Raw genomic sequence first — 10,665 nt, forward strand, 5'->3', positions numbered from 1 at the left:
TAAAACAACTAAACAAAACGTACATAGAATTATTGATCCTTTAGCATGCAAATCTGACTATTAGTAATTAGTTGGTTCCAGCTTCTCAAATGTAAGCATTTGCTACTTGCCACAGTCACTGTGACTTAAATATCTTTGAATTTGCACTTTTGGTTGGACAGATGTGATAGCAGGAACTTAACTGATTTTTTAACTGGTGCAATAAATATCGTTAAAAACAACAATTACAGATTGAACATATTTAGTTGCAAGGAATCCTAGTGCATTGCACACGGAGCTTTTAAAGAACCACACATATCCAACAGTGGTGGTGTGCTGCTTAGACCCACAGAGATCGGCACGAAAGTCAAGAAAATGCATCAGTTTGAGGCTGCAAATGGAAAACAATATCACTCTAGTGCTGATGGGAAATAACTGTCTGTGACATGCAATTTACTTCAATTTCATTTGGTCTGGATGGCCTGAAATTGGTCCGGCTGAGGTCACTCCAGCGTTCATTTCTCAGAAGATAAGAAGGATACGATTAAAAAAATAATTAAAGAAAATAGAATCAGCAGCTGACATTCTACTGCTCTAAATCCTGAACTATTTCGTTGAATATGTGTTACTCACTGAAGCTGGTGAACACGATTAAGGCCCTCTCGCTCTCTTACTTGTACAACTGCATACAGGAGACACACCTCTCTCAAATGCGAACACACACACACACACACACACACACACACACACGTTAGGGCTGGATGTCTCACTTGAGGCCAATTCGTAGATACATCGTCACCGAAAACCGGGAGTCATAAATTGTCCTCTCCCCTTCCAGTTAAACTGCCAATTACCCGGATCTGACATGGCCACTACTATCATCATCATCATCATCAACCCCCCCCCCCCCCCCCCCCCCCCCCCCCCCCCCCCACACACACACACACACACACACATACAGCATCCTTAACTATTATACTTAAAAACGTAGAATAACGATTATTAAGGCTCTAATTGTATGATTAATCTCTGTTATGATGAATCTCTCTGCAGTAGAAATGTAAGGAGAAGACAGAACATTGTTGGTGGTTAAGTTCAATAACCCGTAGAGGGCGGAATGGGTGAGCTGGGACCAATTTCCCATTTCAAATCACACACCCATAGTTGGCCATATCGATCGCGCGCGCGCACTCACTCACTCACTCACTCACTCACGCACTCACTATTCGGAAAATGCTCAAATTGAAGATTGCATGTTAAGTTATTGAACCTATGGAGTTTGAATACAAAGTAACATCCCTCTTGTGTCCCAGAGATCCAACAGCCCGGGCTATATTCTCAAAGAATAATCAGGCAAAATTAAAGTGATTTTTGGTTTGAAGAATAAGGAGAAAACGACTTCATATCGGCTTTACACTGGCAGTATTGCTCGGGAGCATCATGCGCCCGTTGCTTGTGATAAACCACATTATTTCAGCCTCCATCAGACCCCCGAGAGTCACAACTGTTGCTCAATCAGCGAAGCCCGCTCGGTGGATCTGTGCTGTCTGAAGACGCGTTTATAAAGGCTAATCGAAGAGTCTTCAAAATCCATCTATTCGCAGAACGGGTGAATGGTGACAATTTAAAAAGAACCAATCAGTAACTTACATGTTTAAGTTCTTGCATGCGGTCCTTCATGGCTCCGGTAAATCACTCGTATTCCTCCAGTTCCCGATGTCTTGTGGCTGTGTGTGGTGATGGAGCGGCGGGGCGGAGACCGACGGGATGATGTGAGACCGACCGAGGCGAGGGTGCGCGTCTGGCGGAGGCGAGAGGCGGTGATTTGCCCCCTTTTGGTGTGGCTGGTCGGGCCACTTTACGGAGCCGGGTGACGCGCACTAAAGGTGAGGCGAGGCCTTCCGCCGTTAACCCATTCCACACCTTCAACTTCGTCTTCAATCCGCACTACTTGACCTTTGTTTTTATCTCTCCAAGTTTGTTCCGTTAGAGTCAGTCTGACATATTGCAGGCTAGACTGACAACATGAGAGCTCCTCAGAGAGTGTGGCTGGTCCGCGACACTGTGCTGGGTTTGATTATGGATTGAGCAGGTTCAGAGATAACGCCCAGGTGGTTCCCATTGTGCCCGAGCGCACAGCGACCTCTGTCGGCTACACATGCTACACACTGAAATACGGAAACAGCAAAAGACCTCGAGATTAATTTTTATATAATCCTCGACCGGCTTAGAAATGTGTCATGCATATTAAAAAATATGACTGCCTTTAATTTTCTTTTTGAGATGACTGCATATGGCCATTTGGGATTTTACTTGTATCAATAATTTAATTTTCTTACTTAGGTCCACGTCTTAAATTACACGTCTTGTATGTACTACCACTGCTAATACGTTCTACATACAATACAAAACTAACATTTGTGATAGTTGCAACTGCAATTTGTCATTTTATTCAATTTTAAAGTTCATTTAGTTACATTTCCCCCTTATGAATTCTGTTTGTGTAACCTTCTAAAACACGATGAACAATCATTTTAATACATACATCGGCATGTATCATTTATTTATAAAAAGTACAAATGTCTGTCCATGTGTACTTTGTATCTTCCAGCCAACATGAACATGGAGAGTGTAATCTTACTACCATTTGTCAGGAACACTCAACCAAAAGTACAAGTTATTGGCCATTATAGCATTTCACTCCTTCATCTCATCCACTTGAATTTAAGAGTTGGAAGTCCAAACACTCTGCAGTTAGAGGGGTGAGCGTGTGCGTGGTGGTACAGCCAAGAGCTAATGAAGGCTCAGCTGCATGAGTCAGTTAGAAATTAGGTCTTCTCTGACGTCCTGTGTATTTTGTGTCGGCTCGAACCTCCCTGCAGGCCAACAAACACACAGCAGAGAGAGAGAGGAGGCGTCAGCCAGCGTAACAGAATACAGCTCATCGAGATGCGATACAGTTGAAGCTAAACTGAAGTATTTTACATTATTTAGAGCATGAATATTTCAGAAAAAGAAAATCCAATAGCTTGTCCTGAAAGAGCTTAAAACACTGTCCAGTACGTACCGTCCCTGCCTTCTCCTCCTCTCCTTCTTCTCAAAGATCCAATCTCGTCCCTTCTTCGCCGATTTCCCCTTCATGTTTTTGAACCGGCATCTTCACAAAGACATGGTTTGGCTGATAAGCTTATTTAAAATGCACCTTGTTCTTTGTGACAAATCATCCAAAACCTCCTCGCCTCTGATGCTAAATATTTCACACATGCGGTCTCTTTGTGGAACTCAAACATCTTTGTGTATAAGGGAGGAAAAGCTGCCTGACATGGTTTTTAGTCAGGCAGAACAACAGCCCTTTGGAGATTCCTCTCGGTCTTCTGGCTTCATCAAAGCAAGTACGACTGAACCTGCACGTATCAAGGCCAAGACCTGTTTGCAAATGGCTGTTTTAATACAAATCAATAAAGAAACTAGGGATTGTCCTAGTCAGAGTGAAGTAGGGCTGCAACTATCAATTTCCTTGATTACTCATTCTCACCATACAATGAAAAAAAGGAAGCTGATTTTTAAATGACTTGCGTTGTCCAGCTAACATTCCAAAACCCAAATAATATTCAGCATATTATTATAGAAGATAAAGAAAAGCAGCAACTAAAAAAAACTATTTTTGAACAATTAATTAAAATGAATGTGTGTTAAAATTCTATACTTTCGAGGTATCTACAAGATGCCACATGCAAATTGTCAGCAGAAGGCACATTAGGAAGAACTAAATATTTTAACAACTGGCGCTCAGATGGCCTCAGGCAGCATCCCATCCCACTGCATCTTTCTGAATAAAACGCACCAAACAAATGAATCCAGATAAACTCTGGTGACTGAAACAAACTGCTACTCCCGACAATGTTAACGATTTTATCAAACTATCACAATTTCAATGTCTGCCTGCTGGGAATATCTTTACCTCTGTCCTGAATACTGGACCTGGTTTGAAACCGCTCTGTCAGACGTTTCTGATCCCAATCCCTGAGAAGAAGAAACAGAGATCAATATAGTAGCAAAAATGAAACACAAACGTGCCCGATATCCACTAACTCCTTTGTTTCTTACCTTGGGAAGGACTCCGGTTACTCCAGCAAACAGACACAGGAAGAACCTGGAAACAAACAAGAAGCGTGGGAGTGAAAAGAGTAAATCCGGCCAACCGTGTTCTATTTCATCGCGAGGCTAATGGGACAAAACAGTCAAGTCAATATAAAGGTCATCATGTTCCAATTAGCCTTGTGTTGCAAGTACACTGTTGCTTATTTCACAGGCCATTAAGAAGGAATCAGTTGCAAAAGGCTGCAGCTGACCATGTCAAATTAAAAGCCCAGCTTCTGATAGGTACTGACTTTTTAGCCTTGCTGCTGTTGGGGTAATCCACCACCATGCCTCCACCGAAGCCTGCCCTCATGGCCTGCGTCGTAATCAGCTCAAGCTATAGAGGGGGAACAAAGAAGACTGAAGGTAAGTTAAAAAAAAAAGAGGCAGAAAACATCAGATTTTTCATCCACCTTGCACAGCGTTATTTCACCTGATCTGAGTTCTCTGGATAAAGCTGGAAAACTGCACGTGCACCTCTTGACTGAAAGACAAAGAGCAAGGAGATGCTAGCAAAGGTTCTCATCCTAAAATATGGTATGTGGATGTTTGGAATGACAAACAGGAGTGATAACACCTTACCAGAGAAGAGTAGAGGGTACTAAAGAAGGTGTAGAGTCTCTTAGGAGGACTGTGTGTCCTCTTGTCGGCATTACAGAGCCACTGCAGAGCAGAAATACTGACACGGGATCACGCAAATGGTACATGAAAAACAGAGTTAGAAATTATTGAAAATGAAAGTCAACAACCTTGATCTTTTTGTAACTTAAGCATGCTTTGTTCTTCACCTGATGCAGCCATCGAAGGTGCCGGGTCGGAAAGGCATCCCCTGGCCCATGTCCCCCACTAGAAGGTCTCCTTCTACTTCCCTGTCCAGTGCAACATCTGTCACATGCAAGACGGGATTGGATCAATGTTTCAGAAATGTATCCTCAGCCTCCTTTTACAGTAAATGCATAAATAAACAAAACAAACATCATCCAGAGGGATAAGTCAGAGACCTCTGATACTTGACCTATAAGATTGTATAGAAATAAAAACAAAAACAAAAAATATTGCCCGGATTAAGGCAGGAAAGTTAGGCAACGTCTTAAGTTTGGTGGACTTGACACTGGTCTCCATCTGACCGGGTTCTTGAAGTTAGTTAAGGTAATAAAAGCCAAACAAGTGCCTGGAACTTTATTCTTTTATTATATAAAAAATGTGCCCGATTTAAACGTATAATATCCCAACATTATCATCCCCCTCTTGCTTCTTGTCTAAATGGAGCAGTGACAAACTAACCCAGCATTGCGGTGCTGATGTCAACTCCAACCCAGTAGTGTCCCTCCTCTGACAGGAAGTCTCCACTGAGACCAGAGCCGCACCTGAGAGACAGAGGACAGACAGTCAACCGGAGTCCTTCACATCACAAAAACACAAGACTGGGTTCTGTTAAAAAAAAGGTCTTATGTGCCACACTGGTGACATTCAGATGAGGTTAAACATAAACACTACATTACAGTACTTCCAACACATCCAAAACAACTCTTTCATTGACACAACATCAACAACTCCTTGTGTCTGTAATGTTGCTGCAGTGCTTCACCAATATGTCAAAACCATTGTACTTTAAAGAATTTTTTATTTATTTATTTATTCATTTTTATTCAAGCAAAAATGAAATAAAATATTAAAAACACAATTAGTGTGTAGCGACACACCAAAGCGAATAAAATATAAAATATCTACAGAAAAGGACATTCACTATTTTTTATCTAAAAAATAAAGTACATTCAGAATGTTAAAGAACATTTCATGATGAAGAGGCTACTAATGAAGCAAAGTGCAGCAGAAGTCAAAGTTTGATTGATGTACAGTATATCTGATGTCTTCAGTGATGTAACAATACATATCATATTTAGACAATGACTAGACTAACTGTGACCCTATTTATTTTAATCTCAGCACAATAAAAATGTCTTATTTCTTGCTAAAAAATGAGGTTTTATGAAGTTATTGGTGTAATACTGCATGCAAAGACAAGCCAGTGTCACTTCCTCACCCGACATCTAGCAGGAAGCATGGCTGTCCCTCTGGCAGGTTTAACAGCTCTACAGCTCTCTCTGACATCTGGGTCTGGATCTCAATCATTCGAGAGCTGTGAAGCAACAACACACACACACACACACACACACACACACACACACACACACACACAGATATAAGTTACAATGTTATGTGTTACTTCTGGCAATGGAAATACATGATGACAGAAACAAGTTTAACTTTTAAATGTGGCAAAGTGCCATCTGATTTGATGTTGGATTTAGTAGATTGTCTGATAATACAACTGACAGGGATTTATTTATTTTTTAATCTAAAAAGGGAAAATACAACCTAAAGCACAATTTTAAACAGTGTAAATCATAGTATGCACTACAACCACAGACAATTATCTCCTTAAGCCAGAAAGTGAGTTGATACAGGAGTTGAAGTGAGGTGATATCTTTGAATTAGTGACTTACTTGCATGTTCAATCCAAATGTGTTTTATGTGAGTGTGCTTACAGTAGTGAATAAATAGTGTCCTTTATCCCAGTGACATTACCATTGTAAAAAAGGTAGATTTCACCTACAAACAGGGACAGGAAGCTATTCACAAGTAAACCCCAGACATACTTTTGAGAGTATTTCTTTGCCTCGGCTTCATTGTAGAACTGCGGGGATGAGAGCACATCAATAACAAATAACACTTCAATAAAACACTTGAACAGTTCACGGCATTGACTGTCAGCTGACTAGCCAAAGTTTGTACTTCTCGTGTATCCGTATTACATTTGTAGTTACATTGCATGCATCAAAACATAGGACTCAAAAGTAACAAACTACAGCTAATTACACTACTGAAGAAGAAGCCATTAATTAGCCTGTCATGCGATCAGCGTTTATTCAGTTAAAAGGCTGTTATATTATATCCAGGGGACCTTTAAAGATCCAACCTGCTGAAACAAACAAGACTAGCTAGCTAGTGTTAGCCTAGCAGCTAAAGACTAGACTACACAGCGCCACTGACCACATCTGGAGGAGCTGAGTGTTCCGGCCGCCGACAGCTGGATGTCATGGTGTTCCTAGTGTTTGTGTGCCGGTATCTGAAGGTTGAAGGGTTATTTTGGAATATCAGTTCATAAACAAGCTAGTAACATTACGAAAACCGACGGTCCACACGTGAAGAGCAATGACGTCACTTGCAAGCGACGTAAGTACTTCATTGTTGAGTTTAATAAAAGCAACCCAGCTAAAACAGAATCTTATGTCGCCACCTACTGGGTAGATATTGCATAAAATACAAATTAGAAATATTATTGTAATGTGAAAACATGTCGTCCTCACATAAACTCTTTATTCTTTTTTATCGACCAATACACATTTAAATAAAAAAATACATCTGTTTATAAACAAATAAACAATACATCAAATATACATACTAATAATATTATAATATGTGTATAATATCGAAAAAGCTAATATAATACAAACAAGGTATATTACACCATATAAAGGCTACTGCCATCTGTTTAGAGAGTTTAAAAAAGGTCTCGTTAAGTGTCATGGCCATAATGACTAAATACACCTTTATTACACTCAAAATTGAATTTAATACTCAAAAACATATTACAGTTTTAAAATCAATCTCTGTCATTTTTGGAAGAAAGGGGAACACGTAAGATTGATTGTTTTAGTGAAAAAGCATATCTTAAAAGCGTGTTGTATTGACTGTTAAACTATGGGCTGTTACATAAGGGTACTAAGGTTGTACCCATAGGGTTGTAAAGAAGGGTTGTACCATCCATACTCAACATATGAGCTTGCCGGTTTTCTGCAAAATGATTGGTCGGGTGTGATAACTACTTCCTGTAAACATTGGCTCCTATTGGTTTCTCGTTATGTGACGTAGGCGGATGCTCCTGCCTGCTCGCCGGCTCCGTTCTCGCTAAAATGGCAGAGGTCGGTCAGAGGCTGGGGAGCGGAGCTTACCGGCTGTCCGCTTTCAGGAACAACCAGGCTCGACCGGTATGCACCGGGGAAAGTCCCGGATCTCTGCTAGGTAGCTGCACCTTCAGTGACAATCGGCTAAAAGACAAATCAAGCCGGGATCATCAACGTGAAGTTCAGCCAGTGTCAAAAAGAAGAGCAACACAACGCAAATCAGAGAAAGTTTCTAGAGTGAGAACAAGTGAAAGTCAACAGGAATATGGGACTTTGCTTTTTGCCACATCTTTGAAGCTGGATTCATCCCGTTTTTTCAGAGAGAGCCTGCAAGCTCACACAACAGCCCTGTACCTCTCAGCCAGACTGCAGCCTCTCCTCCAGGAGAAGCTGCGGCCTGGCAAAATCACCTGCTGGACTAGAGGAGCTGTCTCCATCCATCCTGACACCTTCAGGTCCCGCCATCAGCTGCGAGCACTCTGCACCGTCATCTTCATTCTGACAGAGCAGAGGTCAGAGAAGCTGTGGCGTCTCCAACTACATCCTCATACCCTGCAAGCCTCGACTAGAAGTTACAGCTGGAGGAGTGACAGCAGCTCAGAAGATACTCCTCTGCTGTACAGAAGTAGGACGTCCTACTACGACATCCTCAGAGTGTCCCCCAGTGCCACACAGTCCCAGATCAAGACAGCCTACTACAAGCAGTCCTTCATCCATCACCCCGACAAGAACCAGGGCAACAAGGAGGCCGCCCAGCGCTTCTCTGATATCAGTGAGGCCTACTCAGTGCTGGGCAACATGAGCCTGAGGAGGAGGTACGACCGTGGTATAATAAGTGTCTCAGACGTTCAAAGTGCAGGGAGACCGTCCTCCAAAGAGACTACGAGCAGATTTACAGGCTCCCCACAGCATCATCAATATAGAGCTAGGCGATTCTCCCAAGCTGGCGGGAAGACCATGTTTGATTTTGACGCGTTTTATCAGGCTCACTACGGGGAGCAGCTGCAGAGGGAGAGGGAAACGAGAGCCAGGAAGCAGCACATGGAGGAGCAGCAGAAGGAGAATCTTCGCAAGTGGAGGCAAGGGAAAATGTTGGAAGTGACTGTGGCGATGCTGCTGACCATGGCGGGCTTACTTCTTGTCAATCTCAGCGGGCCCTGAAATAGAAGCAGCAAGCCGGCGTGGCCCTATGGGGGTGCATGGCACCACTCTCAGGGAGGTGGAGATGGAGGGTGACGGGGTGCTACCTCAGACTGTTTTGCAAATGTTACACAGTTTCTGACAGTTGAGGATGATTACTTTCAGTGTGTTGCAGCAGTAAACCAAAGCCAGATCACTATGTATCATTAGTTGATGGTCCATAGATACTGTAGGCTTGTTATTTATAACCGAGTTCCCCATTAAAAGCTGATTGTATCAAGATCACAACTGAACATGTTCATTTTCTTTATAGCTAGGATCTAATACGCATAAACAAACATTAGACATAGACACACACTTGCCTAGAAAGGCACGTCAGGAAAAATCTGGAAATCTACTAACAACATAGCATGAGCATGTAGCTCATTAAAGAATCTCAAAGCACCCAGTGTAGGGCTGGGCAATATATCGTTATTGATATATGAGGCTCGATATCTTAAATTTTGGATATCGTAATATCCTGAAGTGTTGTCTTTTCCTGGTTTTAAAGGCTACATGACAGTAAAGTGATGCCATTTTTTGAACACATCCGGCTATTCTTGCTGTTCTATTATGTGTTATCATATCAACATAACTGATGGTTATTTATGAAAAATCTCTTTATGTGCATATTTTGTGTAAGCACAATTGTCAACCCTAGAATATCGCCACAATATCGATATTGAGGTACTTGGTTAAAAATATCGGGATAGTTGATTTTCTCCGTATTGCCCGGCTCTAATTCAGTGTATGGGTGATAATAAGATATCATATTTCAATCTTTATGGCTTTCTTACATTTGATTCATTAAAAAAGTTGATTTCAGAGTTACATCATGACAATCGTGTAAAATGTTCATGATCCTCATCCCGAGAAGTGTCATAGCAGGTTTACCTGAACAATCGTTCAAAAAGCTGTGAAGTTCCTGTGTACACATGTATTTATGTACTTCTTATTAGAAGTGAGAAGTCTGAATCCAAACAGCTTAAATTCAATTGTGCTCATTCAAATACTGCACAAGGGTGGGGAAATTAAATGTGTCATTCTAAACACTGGATCTGTAATGTAAAAAAATGTGTGCAATTTTAAGATTATTAGAAAAATGAATACATATTCATGTTTACACTTTCTCTTTGTTTTAATCTAGTTTCATTTATTAATGGTCATAGTAAATATGCAATTACCGTACTTGGCACTTCTTTTTCTGCAATGCTATAAAACCTCTCTAGAGGGCATCTGCGGACATCAAAATGATCTCTGGTTACCGCTGGAGGCCTGGGGGCGGGGATATGACATTAATGGATGTTATGGAGGCCTCAGTCTGCTGAGAGCTGCTGCTGTTGGTGACAGTGTGTTTATTTCCCTGAAGATGCTAAATATTAAAAACCTATATCAAAAC

At 41.5% G+C, this 10,665-nt stretch overlaps 3 protein-coding genes across 6 annotated transcripts in view; 1 reads left to right on the forward strand and 2 right to left on the reverse strand.

The window, feature by feature from the left end:
* Positions 1–2,088, reverse strand: part of stx1a (syntaxin 1A (brain)) — a 58,043-nt gene extending 55,955 nt beyond the window's left edge. For 2 of the 4 annotated variants that reach the window (XR_004656033.1, XM_034867274.1), the window contains exon 1: positions 1,630–2,086. Coding sequence is in view for 2 of the 4 variants with exons in the window: in XM_034867274.1 (XP_034723165.1) it covers positions 1,630–1,659 (30 nt within the window). In the remaining 2 variants the exon portion in view is untranslated. Of the gene's footprint in view, positions 1–1,629 lie in introns of all 4 variants that reach the window. The other 2 variants (XR_004656032.1, XM_034867275.1) reach the window with 2 other exon arrangements.
* A 318-nt stretch (positions 2,089–2,406) lies between these two features.
* bud23 (BUD23 rRNA methyltransferase and ribosome maturation factor) lies at positions 2,407–7,389 on the reverse strand. Its single transcript, XM_034867819.1, has 12 exons — positions 7,174–7,389; positions 6,780–6,817; positions 6,164–6,259; positions 5,404–5,486; positions 4,908–5,004; positions 4,702–4,798; positions 4,553–4,603; positions 4,371–4,456; positions 4,087–4,132; positions 3,941–4,002; positions 3,047–3,136; positions 2,407–2,855 (listed from the first exon to the last, which is right to left on the reverse strand). The coding sequence occupies exons 1-12, from the start codon at positions 7,219–7,221 to the stop codon at positions 2,801–2,803; spliced, it is 849 nt and encodes a 282-aa protein (XP_034723710.1). The 5' UTR covers positions 7,222–7,389; the 3' UTR covers positions 2,407–2,800.
* Positions 7,390–8,045: 656 nt separating this feature from the next.
* dnajc30b (DnaJ (Hsp40) homolog, subfamily C, member 30b) lies at positions 8,046–10,340 on the forward strand. The gene is made up of 2 exons (XM_034867824.1): positions 8,046–9,675; positions 10,014–10,340. The coding sequence occupies exon 1, from the start codon at positions 8,097–8,099 to the stop codon at positions 9,246–9,248; it is 1,152 nt and encodes a 383-aa protein (XP_034723715.1). The 5' UTR covers positions 8,046–8,096; the 3' UTR covers positions 9,249–9,675; positions 10,014–10,340.
* Positions 10,341–10,665: the final 325 nt, after the last annotated feature.

This window comes from Etheostoma cragini, chromosome 3 (genome assembly GCF_013103735.1).
Source record: "Etheostoma cragini isolate CJK2018 chromosome 3, CSU_Ecrag_1.0, whole genome shotgun sequence".
NCBI classification, from domain to species: domain Eukaryota; kingdom Metazoa; phylum Chordata; class Actinopteri; order Perciformes; family Percidae; genus Etheostoma; species Etheostoma cragini.

Coding starts and splice junctions, on each gene's coding strand:
- bud23 (XM_034867819.1), bottom strand. CDS start 7,221: ATGACATCCAGCTGTCGGCGGCCGGAACACTCAGCTCCTCCAGATGTG. Junction 6,818..7,173: donor ACTCAGCTCCTCCAGATGTG/GTCAGTGGCGCT, acceptor TCATCCCCGCAG/TTCTACAATGAAGCCGAGGC. Junction 6,260..6,779: donor GCAAAGAAATACTCTCAAAA/GTATGTCTGGGG, acceptor GTTGCTTCACAG/CTCTCGAATGATTGAGATCC.
- dnajc30b (XM_034867824.1), top strand. CDS start 8,097: ATGGCAGAGGTCGGTCAGAGGCTGGGGAGCGGAGCTTACCGGCTGTCC.